The following is a 27,809-nucleotide window of genomic DNA, read 5'->3' as shown; positions in this document are numbered from 1 at the left end:
ATGAAACAACACGTACAATTGTTAACGGAACATAAGGAATGTTTGCACTGTGCAGCACAATGAGATATTCCCTTTCTACATCTACGTGGTTACTCTGCTGTTCACAATAAAGTGCCTGACAGAGGGTTCAATGAACGACCTTCATGCTGTCTCTCTACCGTTCCACTCTCGAACGGTACACGGGAAAAACGAGCACTTAAATTTTTCTGTGCGAGCCCTGATTTCTCTTATTTTATCGTGATGATTATTTCTCCCTATGTAGGTTGGTGCCAACAGAATGTTTTCGCAATCGGAGGAGAGAACTGGTGATTGAAATTTCATGAGAAGATCTCGTCGCAACGAAAAACGCCTTTGTTTTAATGAATGCCACTCCAATACACGTATCATGTCTGTGACACTATCTCCCCTATTTTGCGATAATACAAAGCGAGCTGCCCGTCCCTGTACTTTTTCGGTGTCATCCGTCAGTCCCACCTGATGCGGATCCCACACCGCACACCACCATTCTTTGTGTTGACTGACTAGCGTCAAGGATTCGTCGGGTCGACAGGTGAGATGGGCAATGAGGGTGCACGAGTATCAAGTCACAGTGATATACAAAAATGGATGCAAAGACAAAGATACCAACTGCCTTTCAAGGACTCTTTTATGAGAACACAGCAGCATAGATGAAATCTCAGTCATCGCCATATTTAATAATATCGCTACTGAAGAGTCTAGATCCAGCACTTCAGAAAACGATACAAGTCTTGAAGGAGGAGCAACCGACCACAGAAGAATTCCAGTTAATAAACAGAGCATTGTATGAGAGGAACTACTATCCAATGAGGCTCGAATACCTGCTCGTCATCCCAGCTCATCTGTGTCCAGCCATCCAAAAATATTCCCACGACACTCCAATATCTGATCCCCTGGGATTCGTGATGAAGACTCTAGACAGAGTCAGACACAGGTATCACTGGACAGTTCTCACTCGATCCGTTACATAGTATTTGAGTGACCGTAAGGAATGCCTGCAACGGAAGCATATTCTGGAATTACCTCAGCAGCAGCGCCATTCGACCGAATTGAAATCGACTTCTTGGGGAGTTTCCTAAAGTCGATAAATGGGAATCGATAGATGATAGTCTGACCACCTCACCCGCTATGCTGTCACCAAAGCTGTGTGACTGCCGAAGCTCATGAAATTGCGAAGTTCCTTGTAGAAGACATCATCTTGAAGCATGGTTAACCCCATGATATGAGCTGTGATCATGGAAAAGTTATCCAATCGGGACTAGTATCAGGCTAAATTCCCCAAAGGATGACAAGTGCCTACCATCAACAGACAAATGGCCTCAGAAAATGCTTTAATAAGACGTTGGCAGATATACTCTCGATGTACGCTTTGTCAAATACAGATATCTGAATTAATACTGTCATACTGCCTGTAGTGAAATTCGCATATAAGGTAGCGAAGCAAGACACTAACAGGCTTCACATCGTTCTTTTTCCTCCACGGCCGAGAGGCCGAAACGACAATGGATACACTGTTCCCGCTTCAATCAGACGGTACTCAATATACACCATATGTGAAACGTCACCAGGACCAAACGAGAAGGCAACTGGCGCGCAAACGGGTCCTGAACGCCCAGGAGAAAGACCGAGAGCGCTATAACACCATACATCGACACGTGAGATAAAGTCCGGAAAACTTTGGTACGGATTTTTACGCCTGTGCGGAAACTTGGATTGCCGGAAAGTTACTAAAACGCTACTTTGGGCCATATGGTATCTTGGTCGCTTGTTGGATTTCACTATGAAGCCGCGGTTTATGACCCTTCAACAAGAAGACGAAAACGGAAAGGCGTCGTCCACGTCCTCTGTATGAAGCCGTACTACAGTCCAGAGGCACAGATCATCGGTGGGAGGTTCAAGGAAGCCAAAGAGCCAGTATACGATCGCGAACCTTCGATGGGAGAAGCTACCTTCGTTGATTATCTTAGTGAAAAGTATGTAACAACGCGACCAGAACGCCTGGAGCCGCCAGCACCATCATACACGGGACCTTTGACAAGATCTAGATTCAGGGCTCCGTAGTAGGCCCGGCTGAAACAGGTGGTCGCTGTTTCTCCACAAAAGGGAGCAGCAATTCTTTGTTATTTAGTATTTTATCGGTTCTGTTCTGGCTGTACGTTGGTGTTCGTAATCCACGCACTTTCAGTGATAAGTGATATTTTTCAATGGCGTTCCTGTTTCGGATTTGGTTTCGATTCTGGCTACGAAATGAAAATTTATTTTCTTGTACAACCTCTTCCTCTTCTACCTCCTGCTCCGTACCACCTCACTGACATCATAAGGAAATCACATTCTCTCTTACTTTATTAAAAATAATTTAAAAAGTACTAATAACGTCGCTTCATCTTACTCACGAATTTGGAACAGCTGGATTACAGACACTATTTGTGTAAAGGAGCTGAAGCTCGGAAGACCGATATCTAATCGGGCTAGCAAACGAATCAGGCATACCACGTAAAAACGACAGCGGAAAACCGTTTCTGGAATTCCCCAAGTTGTATCGTATGTAAACATGCGTGGTATTTAATATGCAAATGTGCGGTTTCCTGCCGTTGCCCCTTTGTTCTCACCAGCACACGTGACGTCACGTCCCCTATCGGCCTCTGCGATACCACTCTGTCTGTAGCGACTTCCGGTGCCGCCTGCGTCACCGCCAACTGTCGCCTTTTCGCGCGGAACCTGCAAGCTTCTAGTCGCTGCCGCGTCATCTCACCTAATCACATCTATGAAAGTATGAGGTCTTACATGTCAAACTTAGTGTTATTCTGTGCTTTTGCACGTGGCAACACATATAGTTTGTCAACTACGCTCAGCTTATACATTATTTCGGAGTTGAGAAAATCTCAAAAAATTAAACGCATAATCCTGTTTGAGAAGAAACTCGTGGCAGAAATTGCAGTTAGCGTTTTTGGTATCATATACACACACACACACGTGCGAGCGCGCGCACCACGTACGCACAGAGCAGCAATAGCAGCAGCAGAGTCTAGTATTGCGTATTTCAAAAGTATAAACTACATGATAAAATATACAAATTAACTTTCACATAATCTAAAGCTAATTGCTGGTAAGCCATGACCTTATATTCAACCTTACTTAACTCATGCTTCCCTGGTCGCTGAAACCGAGCGAAATATTGCATTGGTTCCCACACTCGATTCGCATTCGGTAAGAGTAGGGCTCAAATCTCTATCTGGTCATCCATATTTAGGTTTTTTTTTTTATTCTTTTAACAGGGGACACTTTCTTTGAAAACGGCTCGACTGATTCCTTTCCCATTCTTATCATATCGATCTTTCTTCTCTGACTCCAATTACATCGTCGTCGACGGGACATTAAACCGGATTCTTCCTACATTCAACTATTTCGGTAAAGAATCAAATTCTGCAGTTATTAATATTAACTGTTAAATTCCCGGCAACGTGGTTCTTTTCGTATCAACTCTGAAAAAACTATTCTGCTGCAGGTATATGTATAAATGCAGGCTCATCAAATGTACAAGCTGGAATCAACAGTATGAGACAGAAAATACAATGTCAGTAAAATATTACGTCCTTTATAGACATCAGCTGTAATCTGTTGTTGACATTTTCATAGCCACGATTGACGTATTGTTAGGAAGCGTCTGTTTTGTATTCTTCGTCCGATGGGGTTTTGAATGGTAATATCACGATTTGCCAGTGTGAGTGGCTGGCATTCTCAGATAACTTCCTCCATTGCTCCCTGAAGTCAAGCTGGTAGTCAGTGTTTATACAGTGTCTTATCAAAAGTATTCAGACACCTGTTAGTGGACATAAATATTGGGTGTTTCGACTCTTCGCCATTATGACGATTTGAACTCTCCTAGAGATACTTTAAATGAGGTATCTGAAGGTCTCCAAGCTGATGACAAAGCTAGTGAATAAGCAGAGATATAACCTGTACTCAAGAAATCTTCAATAATATCTCAGTTTTGGGATGGAACTTGTTATATTCACCTGCAGCATCTCTTTCAAGCAGTCTCACTAGATGCAGAAGTACATTGATGTAAACACTGAACAGAGGGCTTTCGAGATGTGGGACTTTAAAAAACATTTTTGTAAATGAATGAATAATTAAGTTTTTGAAAAAATGGAAAATTCATTTAGTCTATGGGGGGGGGGGGAGCTATTATATAGCAAGAGATTACATCAACAGGCTAAATTTTAAGCAGGGCGCAATCTTCAGTGAAGACATAGGCGCTGTGGAGATGACTATGGCTTTAGTACCACTCACGAAGCTTGTCTATGTCAACCTGTGTGTTCTGAACCTCTACAAACTCCACATGTACCGGTTGCATAATGAGTTTGTGAATCCAGGCTTCGCCGACCCCAAGTTACTTTAAATGGATACAGATGGTTTCATCTGCTGGGCGAATGGCTGCGATCCACATGAAGTAATTAGGTAAATCACGAAGAATTCTACAAGTATGGATACGCAACTAATAATCTTTATGGAATAATACCATAAAAGAAGATGAATTAAATGGTTCGCACATTGTGAACATTTTGGGGTACAGGTAGAAAATGTATGCATACTGCATAGATACAGGTGCCACCCAGAGGCGGGCTGAGGGCGTGCATTCTGCAGCCTCAAAGGCTCCCAGGATCAGGATTACAAGAGGTGCCTGCTCGAGGGCGGTGGCGCCATTCTGTATGTGGTATGTCAGGTAGTCTTTCGATCATGAGATTATGAGGTACATACTGCACTGCAGCTAAAAGCTGGGCTGCCGCGTCATGACGACAAATGTGAGATCCTCCGCCATGCTTCCTGTGGAATAAAGTAAAAGAACCCTTAAAACTTCAACCATACAGTTAAATATTAATTAACAGCTGATCAACATTTTGAAGACGCTTGAGTAAACAACTGAAAAAAAAACCAGAAGGACAAATCACTGAAATCAAGAGGTGCCAGGGCCGCAACTCAGAGACCTTAAGTTTTACAATATACACTCTTTATTATAAAGTTATAACCGAAAACCGAAAAACGCTAATCAGCTGGCTATCTACCCAAACAGAACAGAACTTTGACAACCAAACAATTATAAAACACCTACACCAAACCCATACCGTACACGAGATAACTTTAAAGCTTATTTAAAAAAGAAAGAAACTTCAAAACCTTAATAAATTTTAAATAACACCCGCAATACAGCTAGAAGATAAGTCAAATCAATGAATGTTTCATGTTCATGATCGTGCAACAGAAACCAAATTTACTCAGTACCACAAAACCACTGATTAGATTTAGATGACAGTGATTCACTTCAGAACTACAAAGGTCCACCAAGTTTAAACATTCTGAGCTTAAAATTTAAAAATATTTAAAGGCTTTAAGTTTAAAACATCCAAATTAATATCATTAGCGATCGATTAATATGACTACTCAAACTGAAACCACCAAACACATTCCCAGTACCAGCAAGTCTGATACTTGCATTCTGTCAGTATGTAACGGTAGGTGCTCAACATTATCAGTCGTGCTGTGAGATACAACTCAAATGACTCCACCAATCTCGCTCTTCACCCATCCTGAAGCCAAGGTGAAATCAATACAGCGCCGTAAACTGCGCAGAATAGCACCTTTTCTGCAGCACAGTGGCAAGATAGCCCCATGTAAGTGACTGCGATGATTACTTCCTTACAAACGCACGGACTCTAGACAGGGCCGAAACAACAGCCGTGATCGCTTCTCGTTATATAAGGTACACTGCAACAGGTTCACGTAACTTCACTTATGCAGCTAGTCACATACTCCTTTCCACATAGCGTTATCCACAGCATGTATCGCCATGCACGAGTAATCTCCCGGAAAAGCCACCTTCAGGCTCGCTTGACGGTCCGGACACAGCTCGTGAGACGGTCTGTAAGCACTCTTTAGACCTCTGCGGCCCCGCCCCGTCCCATAACGGCGAGGCTCATCTCGTGCGTAAAGAAATTATCGCTGCCATTGACACCAGACCGTCGCAAAATGATTCATCCGTGGAAATGGAATAGAGACCAACCGTACTCACACTATTCGTTGAGTGATAGAGTGTGTGGTAGTATATTCATTTATTAGTAAATAGTGGTTGTGTGTGCGATTTCCTTAGTTCCTCGGAGGGATGGGCGTTATAGCGCAATAGAGTACATCGCTAGGCTAAATTTTAAGCGGGCCACCACCTTCAATGAAGGTGGAGGTGGCCGAGATTTCAATGCAGTTTGCGAAGCCTGTCTATATCGGTATGTTCGTTCTGGACCTCTCCAACCTTCATATGAACCAATTCCAAAACGAGATTCCGAAGCCAAACTTCACCGATCCCAAATTACTTTATATGAAAGCAGACAGTTTCATGTACTGGGTGGAAGGGTGTCATCCATATGAAGTTATTAGGTACAATTCTGGAGCATCCAACACGTCTGGATTAGCAGCCGATAATTCTTATCTAATAACACCACAATACAAGAAGGATATACATGGTCCAGTCACATTAATGTGACTACAGCCTATGTTAGACGCCACCGTGCAGTAATCTCTCACAGTCGGCAGTTAGCAGTCGCGGTAATGTGACTACAGCCTATGTTAGACGCTTACGTGCAGTAATCACTCACTAGCCGTGGAGGATACACAAAGCGTGTCGGGAAGGGGGGGGGGGGGGGACGCGGAAAAACAGTGCAGTCGTTGTCGTAGTGTGGAAACGAAACGATTTATCTGACGTCCAAAATAGTATGATATTTGGCTCTCGTGCCAAGGGTGGAAGTACTTTCCAAACGGCCTAGTTTGTAAACTGTTCGCGTCCCGGTACGGTTGAAATAAAGCATGCACGCATCGCAAAATAGCGCTTTCCAAAACCAGCGCCGAGCAACTGTGGTGCACCACGGGCCATAGATGATAGGGGTGAACGCCGCTGCAGAGATGTGTACGGGCGAACAGATGTGAAGCTGTTGAGCAACTGACAACACAGATGAACCTAGGGGTTACGAACAGGGCGGGGCTACCAACAACGACCGTTCAACGAAGGTTGCTGCGTACGGTAAGCGGTGCCTGGTGTTAAGTACCCATGCTGACTGCTTCATTGGCGATGAAGGCTGGAATTTGCACGTCAGTACCGCTACTGGATACCCACTGAGTGGCAACAGGTGGCCTTTTCACATGAATCATGAATCACGTGGTTTTTTTTTTTTTAAAAAAAGGCCGTTTGCATGTACAGCCTTTAGTCTGAAAACTAAGTTCTCCACGATAGGCTATCCTGTGCAAATCTTTTCATAACAACTGCAGCCTACGTTCGTTTGAACCTATTTACTGTAGTATTTACTGTACTGTATGCCCTGCCAACTTATCTCTCCCTTCCTCTTCCCCCCCCCGATCCGATTTAATTTCTGTGTACCATCACATTTCAAAAATTTTCATTCTCTTCCTGTTTTTAGTCTACTGTTTACTGTCCATGTATCGCTACCAAGTAAAGCTACTCGCTAGATAAATACTTTCAGTATAGGCTTCCAAAAACTTCAATTTGCCCATTAAAGTGTACCTCTTTTCCTGACATTTTCGTGCTATTGCCAGTCCGTATTTTGTGTCCTCTCTATTTCAGCCATCGTCAGTTATTTCTCTACTCAAAAAGGGAAACTCGTCTACTACTTTTAGTGTCGTATTTCCTAATCTAATTCCCTCAGCACTACATAATTTAATTCGACTACACTCCACAACAGTTGTTTTATTTGTGTTCATCTTAAATCTCTTTTTAAAATACTATCCATTCTGTCGACGAGCTTGCAGTTTCATTTCTGTACTGCCGTATCTGCCCGAATTTTAATGTCATTGGCAAATTTTAAAAATTTTATTTTTTAAACTTTAATTATTACTTTTTTAAATTTCTCCACAGCTTTCTTTGCTGCTTTCTGAATGTACAGACTGAATTACACGCCTGCCTCACTCCCTTCTGAATTGATGCCTTCCTTTCATGTTCTTAGAGTTTACGACTGCCATCTGGTTTCTGTACAAGATTTGCTTAACTTTTCTCTCCTTGTATTATATCCCTGGAAATTTGAAAATTTCTGAGACGTTGGCATATTTCATTTTCGGTTGTTGTTGTCGTTACAGTAACGACTGATACCCAGGCGTTGAAGTTATGTTGAACATGAGTGGTCCTGCGTGAAGTGCAAAGATCTGCAAAGATTTGGAAAAGTGCTCTGGAAAAGCAAGACTACAGTCTAAAACCCACGATTTCCATATTTCGTAGACATGGGATCGTCATTAGGGTATACAGGACATAACAAAGGGGTGGTCAATATTTCAGGACAATTCTTCACACACAAAAGAATACAGTGTGTGAAACGGACATCGATCCAGAAAGACCTAGCTGGTAAGGCACTGATCTCGCATTCAGGAGGAGTGCGGTTCACATTCGCGTCCATCCGGATTTAGGTTTTCCGTAGCACATAATTCGCGTAGGCCAAATGCCGGGATGGTTACTTAGAAAGGGCCACGGCCTATTTATTTCTCCAGTCTTTCCCTATCGGAGTTCGTGTTCGATCTCTAATTACCTCGTCGGCGACTGGACGTTAAACCCTAATCTTCCTTCTCCCTTCATGTTATATATGTATCCTGCACGGTTCAGAGGTTACGCAACCAATGTCGGAGATCTATGGCGGTTGTAATTGGTGGCCCCACATACGATAAAGGCTTGATGCCAAACGTTTTTCCTCTGTGTCGTTGCTTCAGATATTAGGCTGCTGTCTCTTGTGATACAGCGGGCGTTCAGCAGTCTTTACTAGTAAGGTAATCACTGGGGTCGATCGCATTGGCCCAAAATGTATTTGCGAGCATCAGAATTGTATCATGTCAAGTTTATGAAGTGCCGTTTGGCAGAGATTAGGTATAAGAAGGATCCATAATCTACGACTGAGCGGAAGAGACCCTTGTGTAGTATAAAGAGAATTAAGAGTCATTGCATTAATGCTGTTCTCTGTTTTCTTGATTGTATAAGATACGTTATCATCTCACTTTAAGGGCATGTCAAAACCATATCTCCAAACAAAAGGAGTGAGCTGATCGACCAATTGTCTTGAGGCTGAAATCAACTACAGATGATTTCTCAACTGACACTGTTAGGCTGATGACAACCAAACATGGGATTAGAACGTAAATTGCACTGTCTGAAGGTAGGCAAAGAGATTCTAAATTTGGATCCGTAGAAAAAGGCATAGATCATCACTATACTGGAGATTTTAACGGCCGGTGAAAAGATTTCCATACCTCTCGTGTAGATTAAAAATCGAAGTGGACTAAGAACTGAGCCTTGGGGTAGTCCTCATGATTCTGTAAGAGAGCCGAATTATTCATGCTGGAACCTCACTGTATAGTTCTGTGCGCTAGGAAGGTTTGAGTGCTAAACACAAAATATCTTGAAATTCCAACATCGCTTAATTTTTGAAGCTGAATCGAATTTGCACATTATCACATTCACTCTTAATGCCAATAAATGTTGCTGTGAGTTTTTGCCTATTGCTGAATATCCAAAGAATTTCAGAGGCCAAACAAGAAAGATTATCAAGGGTTCCTTTACACTTTGCAAATTCTAAATAGCCTCCTGAGAGTAAATCTCGGATTCCAGCCATCATTCTAAATTGGCCTTAATAAACCTTTCAAGTGTTTTCTATACACACGAGGACAACGAGATGGGCCATTATAACATTAGAGTGCTAGGCATTGCTTCAGGTTCGGGAACTGGAACATTTATTTGAGTAGTAGAGTCAGGATGTCGTTAAAAGTTCGGAAGGTGTCGTCAGTGCGTGATCTGGCACTTTAGACAGCATAGGATATTGAACATAATCCATTCCAAGGACAGATTTCGTTGAGAAATTCAGCGTTTTCTTTATCCCTTTCAAATGAAACTCTGGACTTTGAAAGTGGTCGGATAGTCTGCCTACTGGGGGAATAGCGAGGCTACGGACATAAGATGGTGAAGTTTTCAAGCATACTTCCAAACAGTTGTCATCTATTTCATCCTGGTCCGGGTTCCAGTTACGGTTTCTGATTTCCTTACTGTATTCCACACATAAAACATCTTGGTATCTCTATCTTTTCGCAATACTGTATCCACTTAAGAAGTTTTTCCTTCTTTAAGAACCTCTTAGTTCGAGCATCTATCTTCAGTATTGCAGACAGTCTTCCAGAGACGCGGAGACCTTATTCCGTTTAAGTGGTAAATTAGACACTGTTGACAAATCCTGATTACACCACATAACGGAGTTTCTAACGCGAAATGAACTTGAATGTCATTTGGGGATAGAGAGGCCTGCAGACTTATTTAATACGTTGAGGAATGCGTGGTGGTAACGTGTGCTGGGTCTGCTTCTGGTACTTCGGCAAAGATAATATTAATAATTTTGTCTTTAGTCCCAAGATGACCGAAGTGTATTAATTTCCCAACAGACACTGGATGCATCTTGCTAATACAGTATATTTTATGTTATGTTAAGTTATGTTAACCGGGAACCTAGAAACGACGGAGAGGCTCCGTCCCCGCCGCTGCCGCAGTGGTCCGCAACCCCACGACGACTACCGCAGTCTATTTTACCCCTCCACCACCCCACACCGAACCCAGGATTATTGTGCGGTTCGGCCCCTGGTGGACCCCTCAGGGGACGTCTCACACCAGACGAGTGTAACCCCTATGTTTGCGTGGTAGAGTAATGGTGGTGTACGCGTACGTGGAGAACTTGTTTGCGTAGCAATCGCCGACATAGTGTAACTGAGGCGGAATAAGGGGAACCAGCCCGCATTTGCCGAGGCAGATGGAAAACCGCCTGAAAACCATCCACAGTCTGGCGGGTTCACCGGACCTCGACACAAACCCGCCGGGCGGGTTCGTGCCGGGGACCAGCGCTCCTTCCCTCCTGGAAAGCCGTGCGTTAGACCGCACGGCCAATGCAGTATATTTTACTTGCGATATGAACATAGTAAGGGCCATAGTCATTTCACCTGTTGTTTTTTAACTACAGCATATCTTACATTAGCTCACATCAACACTGTCATTTTGTCCATCAGACCGTATAGAGTTCTTTTGAGCGGAAACAGCTTCTGTTACGATGCCTGAGGGACTGTTTTCTGTAGCAACCTATTCGTCAGTAACGATCTGATTGCTTACCTCACGACTCTTTCCTGTTTTCTGTTAGTTGCTGAACTTCCATATTGATTGCATCCTCAGAATGACTACTCACAGCATAAAGCGCACTGGCAACTGCCGCAGTAGCAATACCAATGTCCATACACTGCGAGGCGTGTGGCTCTCCTCTTTCTCCGTATAAGGCGCTACTTCCGATTTATCACAAAGAACAATTGTGAAATGGTAATAAACTGCCGAAAAGCCTGACGGCAATACAACACATACGCAAACATTGAAGCACTACTTGAGCAACCGGGTCGACTGACTGCGTTATTTGGCGTAAACAAGGAAGTGCTACTAGAGCTCGACTCAAGGTCCTAACAATAAACACACAAACCGTACTTAGGTTAAGTGTTTGCTTACATTTGGTGCAGCAGAGCAGACGTTTCTGCGGCCTCTTCTCCTGACAGCGGCAGAGTGGCAGACGGCACTGTTTTCTTGTTCCTATTTGATCAAGTGCCACGTCTGTTGTGTTGCTAGGTAGTGTTCGAAGGCTCTTTCCAATGTCAAAGAAAAAGTGTATAGTTGCAGTTTATAAGAAATAAAGACGATGACGTAATTCGGTGGCTATAAACGTTAAGAAATATTTGCGTATGTCGGAAAATTTGCCACATTGGCGGTTATAACTTAGCGAAACCCATATCGATATTATTAAAATCCTTTTGAATGTACTGCAGAGTAATTCTTTTTAAGATACTTAAAATTCTGAAACGCTAAAATAACAGATTTTTTGGCCGTGTTGTAGCGTCCTTCGTCAGGGTACAGACTAATTTAGGCGGGAAGTGGGCGTTCCCATATACATCGCATTCTTACGCTGTTATAAGACCACCGACATCAAGTTTAATGGGGTTTGTTGACCCTAAAATACCATTGGTCGGTGATAGGAGAAACGGAAAGCGTTTGTGGCAGACTCTTCGTGGGTTACACGGCTTGCTGGTAACTGGTAACCCACAGTGAATCAGTGACAAGCTTATGAGACTCGATTTTATCTGCTGTTAGTGGCGGAAAAACGATGCCAGTTCTGCATGCGCCGTTTGTGCAGCCGGTCGCGGCAATGTTCTTTGAGGATTCTGCCCTGCGATCACACTCAGCCCGTCGTGCCTGGATTATAGACAACTGAGTCGTTGGGAGCCTGTAGGCTTCCTCTGCACGAATATTCTTCCGTTGCTTCTGGATTTCAGTTGTCTTTCCTATTTTGCGTGTGCGCATCCATGTCTGTCTCGCAAGAACTCGAATTTCCTGAAACTTCATAGGCTGCCCGCAATCGCGATGATGGTGCACCACTAGTGAAGACCTGTTATGCTACACCAGAAGAACATAGCACTCATGTTGATGTTAACATGCCTCCTAGTTTCCACGTAGTAGGTGACATCGCATTCACAATGTACACTCCTGGAAATGGAAAAAAGAACACATTGACACCGGTGTGTCAGACCCACCATACTTGCTCCGGACACTGCGAGAGGGCTGTACAAGCAATGATCACACGCACGGCACAGCGGACACACCAGGAACCGCGGTGTTGGCCGTCGAATGGCGCTAGCTGCGCAGCATTTGTGCACCGCCGCCGTCAGTGTCAGCCAGTTTGCCGTGGCATACGGAGCTCCATCGCAGTCTTTAACACTGGTAGCATGCCGCGACAGCGTGGACGTGAACCGTATGTGCAGTTGACGGACTTTGAGCGAGGGCGTATAGTGGGCATGCGGGAGGCCGGGTGGACGTACCGCCGAATTGCTCAACACGTGGGGCGTGAGGTCTCCACAGTACATCGATGTTGTCGCCAGTGGTCGGCGGAAGGTGCACGTGCCCGTCGACCTGGGACCGGACCGCAGCGACGCACGGATGCACGCCAAGACCGTAGGATCCTACGCAGTGTCGTAGGGGACCGCACCGCCACTTCCCAGCAAATTAGGGACACTGTTGCTCCTGGGGTATCGGCGAGGACCATTCGCAACCGTCTCCATGAAGCTGGGCTACGGTCCCGCACACCGTTAGGCCGTCTTCCGCTCACGCCCCAACATCGTGCAGCCCGCCTCCAGTGGTGTCGCGACAGGCGTGAATGGAGGGACGAATGCAGACGTGTCGTCTTCAGCGATGAGAGTCGCTTCTGCCTTGGTGCCAATGATGGTCGTATGCGTGTTTGGCGCCGTGCAGGTGAGCGCCACAATCAGGACTGCATACGACCGAGGCACACAGGGCCAACACCCGGCATCATGGTGTGGGGAGCGATCTCCTACACTGGCCGTACACCACTGGTGATCGTCGAGGGGACACTGAATAGTGCACGGTACATCCAAACCGTCATCGAACCCATCGTTCTACCATTCCTAGACCGGCAAGGGAACTTGCTGTTCCAACAGGACAATGCACGTCCGCATGTATCCCGTGCCACCCAACGTGCTCTAGAAGGTGTAAGTCAACTACCCTGGCCAGCAAGATCTCCGGATCTGTCCCCCATTGAGCATGTTTGGGACTGGATGAAGCGTCGTCTCACGCGGTCTGCACGTCCGGCACGAACGCTGGTCCAACTGAGGCGCCAGGTGGAAATGGCATGGCAAGCCGTTCCACAGGACTACATCCAGCATCTCTACGATCGTCTCCATGGGAGAATAGCAGCCTGCATTGCTGCGAAAGGTGGATATACACTGTACTAGTGCCAACATTGTGCATGCTCTGTTGCCTGTGTCTATGTGCCTGTGGTTCTGTCAGTGTGATCATGTGATGTATCTGACCCCAGGAATGTGTCAATAAAGTTTCCCCTTCCTGGGACAATGAATTCACGGTGTTCTTATTTCAATTTCCAGGAGTGTATTTTGTATACTGCTGCAACGCTGAGGACTTGTATTGCATCTTGTACGTTAACTGAATCGACAAAATCGGGTCTATTAGTTGCTAGTAGGTTTGGGACGTTTCGAGTCGTTTCTCTAAGTAACAGCTAAGGGCAATTTTCGAATAGAACATTCAATAAAATACCGCCAAATTCCTATCACAGACATCTGCTCAAATCACGCATGTGCCTCAATCTAGGGCGTGTAGTATAAAATCTCTCTTTATTATTACAATATGACCAGGAAATCTATGTGCGACATTTTCCAAAACACCTTTGTGAAGTCCTGATGCTGCAGCTCCTGAGGTAGATTGTCCATGTAAATTCAAATGGTTCAAATGGCTCTGAGCACTATAGGACTTAATATCTGAGATCATCAGTCCCCTAGAACTTAGAACTATGTAAACCTAACTAACCTAAGGACATCACACATCCATGCCCAAGGCAGAATTCGAACCTGCAACCGTAGCTGTCACGAGCTTCCAGACTTAAGCGCCTAGAACCGCTCGGCCACAGCGTCCAGCCCATGTAAGTATTCGATTACAGTGCCTGCCCCAGTTTTCTCACTTACCTATAGCCAGATTATTCCGGATCCGCAATCTGTAGTAACATCACTGCTAATACCACTACATATTATCGAGTTCCTATCGGCAACTTTTCTTTGTGATATGTACGGCTATTCCACCCGGAATTCAAGATGTCACTGGTACTGACTTCCAGTTCCAGATATCTTTCTGTTCGTAGTGCTGAGTGTGCTCTTCACCGTTAATGAATGAAACCATGGACACTTCTGGAGTTAATTAATGCCATATTAATATTTTCGTTTTCTGCCCTTCAACAACAAATGTTCCTCCTGTATATGATGTGCTCATCTACAATAAAAGGTTTTCATACTGACAGTTGTAAAACAGATCGACTCAATACAAAGAAGTACAAGTAATAGCACCCATCTACGTAGTCGACGTCGCTAAAGCACTCCTGTGTGGTGACGATCGACTCAGAGGTGACCGGTTTGAATCCTGGTGGTGGAAGAAATTTTCACCATCAGTATTTCTGCATTACAGGAGAGTATGCAGTGCTCCACACTACGACACTTTGTGCCAAAGTCTGGACTAGTTTCTAAACCTCTCTGCAGCATCTAATGGAGTGAGACTAAAATCGGCAGCCACCTTGGTGTTATGTGAGAGCAGTAGGCTACGTGCCGGTACCGGGTTTCACCTCTCCCTTCCCTTCGTACACTACGCTGTATAAGCCTTCATCATAGTCATTCACATGACGTAGATACACCCGTTATGGGAACGCAACGGCAAACCACCGCCGAAAGGAACTTATCCAAGACGATAATGCGGGATACCCACATCTGTCCTCAACGCCCTTTCCCTGAGAATGGGACTGAGTTTTAACAAATAACATTATAAAAAGTGGCTCGTGATTTTCATGATATCACTGTGTCGGATATTTTGGCTGCCAGTATATGTCTTAATAAAAACTTATGTGCGCTGTCAAACAAAAATGGAAAATGGAAAATAAAAACATCTAAAGGCATAATCGAGGAACATTACAGCGTGTGACACGGATACTGTTCACTAAAGACAGGGATTCAAACGCCGTACTGCAGACCTAATAGGAACCATAAAATCAGCGCGAGAACGCTAAGCCCGTATCAAGTGGAAGCACATCAGACAAGAAACCGATTACCTCCAGGACAAGTTCCACTAATACCTTGTAAAACCGCTTCCAGCCTTGATAGTGGACTCAGTTCGGTGAAAAAAATACTGCAAATGTTTCTTCAGGTAAGCCCTATCCACCTGGAGTGACTCATTGTTGGTTAGACCCACCACAGCTGCCTAATTTCGGCGATGACTGCTAAGTTTCGCACACAGTTCCAAACTGTCCAGACGTTTCGTATGGGATTAAGATCTGCTAATTTAGCTGACTGGTCTTCGTAAAACCAGGATGTATGCGTGCAGCCCCGTGAACACGACTGTTGTCATCTTGGAAGACGTCGGCGTCCACAGCACACTTATCATGAAGATTAAGAAAGAGGAGCAACACTTAGTCACCTAGAATGGTACATATTCGTGGACGAAAACCAGCCCCCAAATCACAGAACCACCACTGGCTTGAACTACATCATCCACACAATGAGCGTTCAACGCCTCATTGGGCACTCGACATCTTGCACCAGTTCAAAGGACGCAAAATCGTGACACGCCGGACCACACGACACGCTTCCAGCCAGATATTGTCCAGTTTCTGTGTTCTTTGGCCCATTGAAGTCGTGCAGCTTTGTGTGGCTTTGTAAGCAACGGTCTTTTGCGAGGTACCCGTTTCCAGATGTTCATTCCTTGCGGTTCCCTTCGTAATGTTCGCTTGGAAACTAGTTGAGATGGACGTGCATACACTGGCAACGGAAATTCCTCTCAGAATTGAAACCGATTTTCATTGCCGAGAGATGACACTAGTCATTGACCCCTGTCAGTTAAAATCTTTTTATGATCACTGTTTTTACGCCGTGTTACATGACTGCGAGTGGTACGCTCTTCCCTGTAGGCATAGTGGATCGTCCACGTTGATATATCAGCAAATCAAGCAGCTTCATTCACGACGTGGTCATGGGTATGTCCAAACACAATTACTCCATTCTACCATTCTCCACATCGATGCATCTTACTGAGTTGATTCCATATAATCGACTGCCACGACTTAAGTCAGCGGTGGAAGGTCAAATGACAGTCTCGTCACCATCTGCAGTGCTCCAAAGCTACCAAGATACTCATTAAATGTCTGACTAATATTTTGTTCGGTGAGCTTACTTGGCTGTCTGAATGAGTAGTCTGCTGTTTGGAACACCACAAACATTGCATACATCCGAGAATGGCATCAGTAAACAAAGTTCATCTTTTATCTTTTTCGTACTGAACACCACGGCCATAAATTTTTTAAATGAAGGCCAAATTTTTCCCAACAAGCATGTAATTTTAATTGTACTAGGGCTTCTTTTTGGTTATGTTATACAGGATAGTTCAGCTAAGCTGTTTGCCACAAATAAACGGTCCATTCACATTAATGTGACCACTTGGGAAAAGCCTGAATAATCACCTTTTGCAGCGCAAACATTCAGGAAGAGGGCCAATGAGGTTCTGGAAGGTACCGACAGGAATGTGGAGACATGCTGACTCCAGAGGCAGTAGATTTGTCGATTGAGGATCCATGGCACGAATAGGACTATCGACATGGTCCCACGGATTCTCAATTTGATTCAAATCCGCAGAGTGTGGTGACCAGCGGTAAACTCAATTTGATGCTCCTCGAAACACGAATGTACACTGCGAGCTGTGTGACTCATTGCATTGTACTGCTGGTAGATACCAAAGTGCCGAGGAAGAAACAGACTGCATGTAGTGATGGATATGGTCCCCAAGGATAGGTGCATACTTGTGTTGATCCATTGCGGCCTTCCAGAACGACGAGATCACCCAGGGAATGCCACGAAAACATTCTCCAGGCCATAACGCTCCCTCCTGGTTGCAGGATGTTTGCTTTCAGACGTTTAACGCTGTACACGCGAATGGCCACCTGTCTGACGGAGCATGAAACGTGGTTCATCTGGAAACGCCACCTGTCACCACTCAATGAACGTCCAGTTGCGGTACTGGAGCGCATATTCCAGCCTTCGTCGCCAATAAACAGCAGTCATCATGGGTGCATGAACAGGCACCTGCTGTGGAGGCCCATGTGCAACAACGTTCCCTGAACGGTCGTTGAGGAGACATTGTTAGTAGCCCCTTCATTCGTATGGGCTGTAACCTGCTCATCAGATCCACGCCTATTCGTCCGTACACATCTCCACATCCGTCGGTCATCCCTGTCATCCACTGTCTCTGGTGCATCACAATTGCCTCATCGCCGGTTTATGATAGCGCGATTTTTGCCATGCACAGTACACTTTAACCATGATGGCACGTTAACAGTTTACAAATTTAGCCTCTTCGGAAATGCTTCCATCCTTGGTCCGAAAGCCAACGATCATACCCTCTTGGAAGTCACATAAATCGCACAATTTCCGCATTACGAAAGCCTCGCTCGCGGGGTGAAATCAGAGCTAACTATTTGTGGTATCGTTCCCAGAACCGATCGCGGTCCTCTTGTTTGGAGCCGAGTGGAAGGCTTAAACCAGAGGCTCAGACGATTCTGCGGAGATCTGAGGTGCAAATTTCTCGAGCTCCGCTATCGGGTGGAGAAATGTAGGGTCCCCCTGAATAGGTCAGGCGTGCACTACAAGCCGGAAGCGGCTACAAGGGTAGCGGAGTACGTGTGGAGTGCACATGGGGGTTTTTTAGGTTAGAGAGTCCCCTCCCTAGGCCCGACAAGACACCTCCTGAGACGCGGCAAGGTAGGAGTAGGCAAAATGCAACAGGGAATAACAATATTAATGTGCTAATAGTAAACTGCAGGAGCGTCTACAGAAAGGTCCCAGAACTGCTCTCATTAATAAACGGTCACAACGCCCATATAGTACTAGGGACGGAAATTGGCTGAAACCAGACGTAAACAGTAATGAAATCCTAAACTCAGATTGGAATGTATACCGCAGAGACAGGCTGGACAGTGAAGGGGGAGGCGTGTTTATAGCGATAAGAAGTGCAATAGTATCGAAGGAAATTGACGGAGATCCGAAATGTGAAATGATTTGGGTGAAGGTCACGGTTAAAGCAGGCTCAGACATGGTAATTGGATGTCTCTATAGGCCCCCTGGCTCAGCAGCTGTTGTGGCTGAGCACCTGAAGGATAATTTGGAAAATATTTCGAGTAGATTTCCCCACCATGTTGAAGTTCTGGGTGGAGATTTTAATTTGCCGGATATAGACTGGGAGACTCAGACGTTCATAACGGGTGGCAGGGACAAAGAATCCAGTGAAATTTTTTTGAGGGACAAAGAATCCAGTGAAATTTTTTTAAGTGCTTTATCTGAAAACTACCTTGAGCAGTTAAACAGAGAACCGACTCGTGGCGATAACATATTAGACCTTCTGGTGACAAACAGACCCGAACTATTTGAAAAAGTTAACGCAGAACAGGGAATCAGCGATCATAAAGCGGTTACGGCATCGATGATTTCAGCCGTAAATAGGAATATTAAAAAGGGTAGGAAGATTTTTCTGTTTAGAAAAAGTGACAAAAAGCAGATTTCAGAGTACCTGTTGGCTCAACACAAAAGTTTTGTCTCAAGTACAGATAGTGTTGAGGATCAGTGGACAAAGTTCAAAACCATCGTACATTATGCGTTAGATGAGTATGTGCCAAGCAAGATCGTAAGAGATGGAAAAGAGCCACCGTGGTACAACAACCGAGTTAGAAAACTGCTGCGGAAGCAAAGGGAACTTCACAGCAAACATAAACATAGCCAAAGCCTTGCAGACAAACAAAAATTACGCGAAGCGAAATGTAGTGTGAGGAGGGCTACGCGAGAGGCGTTCAATGAATTCGAAAGTAAAGTTCTATGTACTGACTTGGCAGAAAATCCTAAGAAATTTTGGTCTTATGTCAAAGCGGTAGGTGGATCAAAACAAAATGTCCAGACACTCTGTGACCAAAATGGTACTGAAACAGAGGATGACAGACTAAAGGCCGAAATACTAAATGTCTTTTTCCAAAGTTGTTTCACAGAGGAAGATTGCACTGTAGTTCCTTTTCTAGATTGTCGCACAGATGACAAAATGGTAGATATCGAAATAGACGACAGAGGGATAGAGAAACAATTAAAATCGCTTAAAAGAGGAAAGGCCTCTGGACCTGATGGGATACCAGTTCAGTTTTATACAGAGTACGCGAAGGAATTTGCCCCCCTTCTTGCAGCGGTGCACTGTAGGTCTCTAGAAGAGCGTAGCGTTCCAAAGGATTGGAAAGGGGCACAGGTCATCCCCGTTTTCAAGAAGGGACGTCGAACAGATGTGCAGAACTATAGACCTATATCTCTAACGTCGATCAGTTGTAGAATTTTGGAACATGTATTGTGTTCGAGTATAATGACTCTTCTGGAGAATAGAAATCTACTCTGTAGGAATCAGCATGGGTTTCGTAAAAGACGGTCATGTGAAACCCAGCTCGCGCTATTCGTCCACGAGACTCAGAGGGCCATAGACACGGGTTCACAGGTAGATGCCGTGTTTCTTGACTTCCGCAAGGCGTTCGATACAGTTCCCCACAGTCGTTTAATGAACAAAGTAAGAGCATATGGACTATCAGACCAATTGTGTGATTGGATTGAGGAGTTCCTAGATAACAGGACGCAGCATGTCATTCTCAATGGAGAGAAGTCTTCCGAAGTAAGAATGATTTCAGGTGTGCCGCAGGGGAGTGTCATAGGACCGTTGCTATTCACAATATACATAAATGACCTGGTGGATGACATCGGAAGTTCACTGAGGCTTTTTGCAGATGATGCTGTGGTGTATCGAGAGGTTGTAACAATGGAAAATTGTGCTGAAATGCAGGTGGATCTGCAGCGAATTGACGCATGGTGCAGGGAATGGCAATTGAATCTCAATGTAGACAAGTGTAATGTGCTGCGAATACACAGAAAGATAGATCCTTTATCATTTAGCTACAAAATAGCAGGTCAGCAACTGGAAGCAGTTAATACCATAAATTATCTGGGAGTACGCATTAGGAGTGATTTAAAATGGAATGATCATATAATGTTGATCGTCGGTAAAGCAGATGCCAGACTGAGATTCATTGGAAGAATCCTAAGGAAATGCAATCCGAAAACAAAGGAAGTAGGTTACAGTACGCTTGTTCGCCCACTGCTTGAATACTGCTCAGCAGTGTGGGATCCGTACCAGATAGGGTTGATAGAAGATATAGAGAAGATCCAACGGAGAGCAGCGCGCTTCGTTACAGGATCATTTAGTAATCGCGAAAGCGTTACGGAGATGATAGATAAACTCCAGTGGAAGACTCTGCAGGAGAGACGCTCAGTAGCTCGGTACGGGCTTTTGTCAAAGTTTCGAGAACATACCTTCACCGAAGAATCAAGCAGTATATTGCTCCCACCTACGTATATCTCGCGAAGAGACCATGAGGATAAAATCAGAGAGATTAGAGCCCACACAGAGGCATACCGACAATCCTTCTTTCCACGAACTATACGAGACTGGAATAGAAGGGAGAACCGATAGAGGTACTCAAGGTACCCTCCGCCACACACCGTCAGGTGGCTTGCGGAGTATGGATGTAGATGTAGATGTAGATGAAAGCACTGTTTTCTGCGTCCCCTCGACAAGCTTTATGAACCCTGCACTGTTGGTGCTGTCACATGCCATCTGTGAGTGGTTATTGTACGTTCACGTCGAACTTAGTTATTGTACGTTGACGTCGGACTTGGGTGGTGGTCACATTAATGTGACTGAACGGTGTATTACACAGAGATAATCAAGGTTAAAGTTTATTAGCACTAGCCGAATCCTAATGTGATATGAGGATGACTTTCTTTTTATTGCTATAGTATGGAGACTAAATATAGGACATAATCTGAAAACACAAAAATAATAATTAAAGTGGTAATTCATGAGATGTTTTTCACATAACGTCAATCGGTTGAATACAACACAGTGAAAATGGAAACATTTTATTACTTTTTAATAGCTGTAGCATAAAGTATTCTAAAAAATTTGAGATTAAGCCTTAAAGGCAATCATAAAGGAGAGGTTCGTCATTACTTTATTTTCTAGTTTCCTCATTAAGTGGGGACGACAGGGTGATGGTCGAAAAAACTCGAAATTTGTTTGTTACGAAATTCTAATGTCTATACATTGAAGAATTATTCCCCAAAATATTATGAGCGAACTCAAAAAAGTGACGATTCGGTGAGCGTTGGAAGCCGAGCGTGCACGGCACGCCTCGGCGTTAGGGAACAGGTTCCGCGGTCATGCTCCCTATTTATACCGATTTGAGTAAACTTGATTTGCTGGAGCGTTGCTGGGCTGCTTTACTCAAAATGTGGACGAAAGTTTCAATAGTTTCATTTCGAGGTACGCTCCAAAAATAATATCCAGCCGAAGCGAGCCGGCCTGTGTGGACGAGCGGTTCTAGGCGCTACAGTCTGGAACCGCGCGACCGCTAAGGTCGCATGTTCGAATCCTGCCTCGGGCATGGGTGTGTGTGATGTCCTTAGGTTAGTTAGGTTTAAGTCGTTCTAAGTTGTAGGGGACTGATGACCACAGCAGTTGAGTCTCATAGTGCTCAGAGCCATTTTTTGACTGATGACCTCAGAAGTTAAGTCCCATAGTGCTCAGAGCCATTTGAACCAGCCGAAGCGGAACTGTCAACATTGCTTCAAATTTGGCCGTATGTCTATTCAATGTAGTCCATACTGTATTAATGCACGTGACAAATGCTTTTCAAATCAAAATCGGCGATGCAATGCGCCTATTCTGTGACGATAGAGACGCCAGCGGCGACGCGCTGTGCGACGAAAAGGGCTTTGAGGACGAAAATGAGGGCTTATGAGAGTTTTCGGCATAGTTGTTGGTGCCCACGCTATGATTTTTTGGTCTCCCTTGAAGCAAATTGAATTCTTTTCTGTTCATCGTAGCCGATTTTTTTTGTTGATAGTATCTTTTCGGTGAAAAAAGAGGGGTCCAAAAAATGGCGATTTTTCAAATACCTATAATATCGTCATTTTTTTTTTTTTTTTTTTTTTTTTTTTTTTTTTGCAAATCCCTACGATGAACTAAAATTACATCCATAAGGATCTGGGCGATATGTTAATTTCCTGTTTCAGATAACCACAACCGGAGTTACACCGCCAACCGTCGATCTTCCAAATTTCAGAGCTGTCTCGGGAAAATCCCAATTACACAGTGGATATATTAATATTTCTCAATTAAAAAATATCGATAAAAACTTCAATCTATGATTTATTCATTGCAGTAAATTTCATTTGTCTACTGCATTCCAGTAACGAGAAAAAAATCCTGAATTTGAGCAATATTTTCGTCCGTGACCCTTTCGTTCCCCTTTAAACCCGTAGTGCATGATTTTCACTGCAGTGGACCACTTTTAAAGGACACTTCTCTGGTGTTTACAGTCAGTCATGAGGCCGCAAATGCATGCAGGGGACAACACCAGTAGGGAGTGCCAACTGCAGTGGACTGTGTTTATTTGCAGCCTCAGAAATGATTGAAAACTCCCAAACTTAAGAGCTGTACATGGTAGAGGACGCTATGCATCACAGAGTTAAAGGACGTTTATGATCAAATGGCAGTTTCTGTCTATAGGCTATTGCAATGGATGCTGCTGTTTGCGGGAAGAAATAGAAAAAATGAAGGCAAAATTTGTCCTTTTGCTTTTCTTTATTAGTGAACATTCTTGGAGTTTTGTATAGCTGGTTCTGCTTCTCAAAAAATTAAAATTTTTTGTAGACACAGTTACTTTCGAGACGCCAATATCTACATTGAAGGCATTTTAAACTGCAGTGTACAAGACACCTCTCACTCAAACCTCATTCAGCTCATCTGTAAGGACTTGATGGGATGGCCTTCATCAGTTTTTTTCTGTTGACACGTTTTTTGGTAGATAAAATTTCAGTTGTTGTTTCTTTGAGACGTACGAAAGGCTTAGTAGTCTTGGCTTTCATCGCAAGACGAATCCAGTCCCCAGGAAGAAAGATTTGAATATATTTTTGTGACACGGAGTCAATTATTCTGAAATCTAGACCATTAGGCAAAAATTAGTGGCCTGAATCAAAAGTATTATGATAAGCTGTTTTTATGCTTAACTAAGGATGTAAGGTCAAGTTAGTCACTGTAGATGCGACTGTAATATTTCGATTTTTGCCAGTACATCAGTCACAGTGGAGACTAATAGGCGTGTGGCTTTTAGCATTCTTGCCTAATATGTTCAGCAAACACAGATGCTATTTCTTGGGATGTTCTCGCTCCATCTGTCTTTATCGTTCCATATATGCTTGCACCTATTACCATTGTTAAATTATTGGTTTCCGGAATTATGCACATGCATATCTCGCTTGTAGTGTACAATAGATGTTATCAATTTTGGAAATGGCATGATATAACATACACTTGACTTCGTCATTTTTAAGAAACCGTGTAGCGTGCTAAGCTTTGACCAAGTGCTATTTCTTTTCCAGTTCAAATTTACCACGCCATTCTTGGTAATTCCTTTCAGTTACTGTCTTCAATTAAAGTTCGTCCCATCGACTACATGCATCTTTTGCAGGAACTTTACAATACAAGTTAGGGGAGGCTGGGGTAAAATGACGAACTTAAGCTCCAGAATTTTTCTGACAGTTTAGTAAGTGATTTAAAAACCTGAAATTTAAAGGAACAGTTATTTTAGCGTTTTATGGTCAATAAGAAATATTTAAATGCTGTTATCACTCCTCGATTTATGAAAAACATTTAAAAAAAAAGTTTAATTTTCGTCGTCTTACTCCACCTATGGGTAAGATAATGAATATATAAACGTTTGCATTAAGAGAGAAGAAATTTTTAAAAACTCAGAGAAACTATGTATGTGGCATGATGTATAGAAGTCAAAGATGAAACACCAAGAATACAATAACAGATTGCTCATCATGAAACTCGGTTGTGAAATATTAGTCGCAACAAAAATTTAGAATAAGATTAATTACATAGGCAATACACTTTATACGCAAAAATTGCTCTTCCAGGGTATGTCTTTCGCTTCACCATCATCCCAGCCAGAAAATGCAGCCTAAGATCTGCGCATGAAGCACTGATACCACAACACTTCCTTTCAATGTCCTCCGCAATTAATGCAGTCTTCTTCATCTTCTTCTAATATTGTTTCAGTATCAGAGTTGTTGTCGTCTATATAAGGAATCTCTTAAAATGACTCATCCCCACAGAAACACATACCAATTCAGTATCAGTTTGAAGAATTTCGGGACATGTAGAACATTTTCCAAGGTTAACGAGAGCCATTTCTTATGAAACGTAAACTCTGTTTTTCCGTTTGTTGGTATTTACGTAGCAGCTGAAAATTCTAGATGGCTGTAGGCTACAGAAGCTTCCAATAGTGTTCAACCTTCAATTAGCGATATTTTTCTTGTTTTGTGGTACACTGTCAGAAACTACTAAAATGTAAATATAGAAAGTACTGCTTCTAACTGAACTTTAGCTGCCTGACAGAAAATGTTATGTATGTCTGAAATAAGAAAAGTGGTAGTGTTAGTCTATTTCATGATAAATACACATAGTTTTTCAATCGATCTGAGTTTTATTCTATAAGAAATTGTACTTCGTCTTCTCCACGCCTCTCTTTTCCACAAAATTAGTATGAGCTGGCTTCTCTCCTTGCCATCCCTTCAGATCTCGTACACTTCTTATCACAGAGACTCCTGTTTGTTTGCTGTATAGAATATGATTCATGTAATGTAATGTATTATTACAGCTTTTATTGGAGAATATTTTGGTCTCTTATGTTTCTGTATCGTTTTAATGAATGAGTAATACATTTTCAGCTTGTACAGAATTATTTCATTTCTTATGTTAATGTCAGTGGCAGATATAACGTGTAGATAATATTTAATATTTTTGTAAATTTAACCTCAACATGGTTTCATCCTTTGTTTCAGATAGAACTTCTCTGTTTCACATATGGAATCATGTTTGGAACAGGAGCCTCCCTGGTCTACACTCCTTCCCTTGTAATTCTGGGCCATTACTTCAAGAAATACATGGGCATTGTGAATGGATTTGTAACTGCTGGGAGCTCTGTATTCACTATAGTGATGCCTTTTGTTATCGAAGGCCTGCTGACTGCCGTGTCAATGGAGTCGTGTATGCAGTTTCTTGCTGGTCTAATGGCGCTCATGATGCTATGCGCAGTGCTGTTTAAGCCAGTCAAACCAGCCAGTGATGCGTCTAACAACGTAAAAACTGGTTTCAAATCACTGCTGAATGTGGACATATGGAAGAAAAAGAAGTATGTTATTTGGGCAATTGCTGTTCCTTCAGCGCTTTTTGGGTACTTTGTTCCCTACATACACATGGTAATTTAACTATCAATTTTGTTTTCTGTAGTTAAGTATCACAGTATGTTAACAAAGATAGAGTTTAATGCATGCAGTTTGTCATCAGACTTGCATGGAGAACTGATAACAATATGGGGAAGTCAAATGAAAATGAGACAGACGGAAAAAATACAAGTAAGTTTTAGATTGTTTATTACTTTAAAAGCAATCACCTTTACTGTTAATACATTTATCCCAATGTGAGACAAGACGGTCAGCGCCCTCCTGCATAAACGTTTGCGGTTGCCTACAGAACCACGATTGGACTCAGGTGGGCACCTCTTCGTCCGAAGCAAATCGAAATCCACGAATGTCTTTCTTCAGAACACCAAAAATAAAGCCGGCCAGTGTGGCCGAGCGGTTCTAGGCGCTTCAGTCTGGAACCGTGCGACTGCTACAGTCGCAGGTTCGAATCCTGCCTCGGGCATGGATGTGTGTGATGTCCTTAGGTTAGTTAGGTTTAAGTAGTTCGAAGTTCTAGGGGACTGATGACCTCAGATGTTAAGTCCCATAGTGCTCAGAGCCATTTGAACCATTTTGAACCAAAAATAAAATCACATGGAGAGATCGGGACTGCATAGAGGATGTGTTAGCGCTTCCCAGCTGTACTTCTGCAGCGTAGTCGAAACAAGCTTGGCAACGTGTGGGCAGGCATTATCCTGCTACAGAAAGATGCCACTTATCAGCATTCCTGGGCTTTTGGACTTAATGGCACGCTCCTATTTTTCCAAAGTGTCCACGTACCGCTTTGCATTAACTGTGGCGCCGTGTTCCAGAAAGTCAACGAGCAGTGGGCTCTGTGAAAAAAGAAAGGTTCATCATGGCTTTGGCGGAGCTGCTGTGCTCGGCTTTGAATTTTTTCGATGGGCGTGAATCCGTATGCTTCCATTGTTGATTACGATGCTTGCTCCCCGGCTCAAAATGACAAAATGATGAACCATGTTTCATCTCCCGCGACGCTACAGCACAGGAAACGATATTCTTCATCGTAATACTGTTCCAAGTGCTGCAGTTATGTTGACCTTCTGCTCAGTTTCTGCTCCTCTATCAGGCTGTGCGGAACCCATTGGGCACAGATTTTCCGGAACTCTCTGTTATGATTACGTGAGCGGTACCGTGACTGATGCCCAATATGAGCCTTATGTCTTCCACTGTCCGCCGGCTGTCATTTCTGACGGCAGCATCCATCGCAGCAATGACTTGATGAGCCTGCCCTGGTCAACTGCTGCCTTTCAGTAACACCTCATACCCTCGAAATTGCTTATTCCGTGCAAACACTCGCGCACTAGAAATACTCAGCAGACATTCGGGCAGGAATTTCACTCTCTGACACTCCTTCTGCAGTCAAAAACAGCACTACACCTCGCTGTTCCTTTTTCCCGGCCTCCGTGGTGAAGTGGGACGCACACACGATTCGCTGACCTCACGTCGAGCACACCTAGAGACAAATGCCACAGCGTTAAACGCTCGCGCTGTTTCTTCCAAATTCTCAACAGAGGTCACTTCTGTACACATACCTACCTGCATTACCAACGTCGGTGCCATGCTCGTGACATAGACTGTCTCGTTTTCATTTGACCGCCCCTTATACGAAAAGTAGAATGTGTGAGTAAATTAAGATGTATGACAACATTAACTTAGTATTTCTAATATAGCACCCCAGACCTACGATATTTCCGAACCGGAGCAAAAACTTG

At 43.7% G+C, this 27,809-nt stretch overlaps 1 protein-coding gene across 3 annotated transcripts in view; it reads left to right on the top strand.

Moving 5' to 3' along the window:
* LOC126183187 (monocarboxylate transporter 10) overlaps positions 1 to 27,809 on the top strand; it is a 422,090-nt gene that overhangs the window by 255,708 nt on the left and 138,573 nt on the right. For all 3 annotated transcript variants that reach the window (XR_007536702.1, XM_049924922.1, XM_049924921.1), the window contains exon 3: positions 25,675 to 26,091. Coding sequence is in view for 2 of the 3 variants with exons in the window: in XM_049924922.1 (XP_049780879.1) it covers positions 25,675 to 26,091 (417 nt within the window). In the remaining variant the exon portion in view is untranslated. The remainder of the gene's footprint in view (positions 1 to 25,674; positions 26,092 to 27,809) is intronic.

This window comes from Schistocerca cancellata, chromosome 4, assembly GCF_023864275.1.
Source record: "Schistocerca cancellata isolate TAMUIC-IGC-003103 chromosome 4, iqSchCanc2.1, whole genome shotgun sequence".
NCBI lineage: Eukaryota > Metazoa > Arthropoda > Insecta > Orthoptera > Acrididae > Schistocerca > Schistocerca cancellata.
Note: the sequence above shows the minus strand (reverse complement) of the source record. Positions and strands in the feature narration are given on the sequence as shown.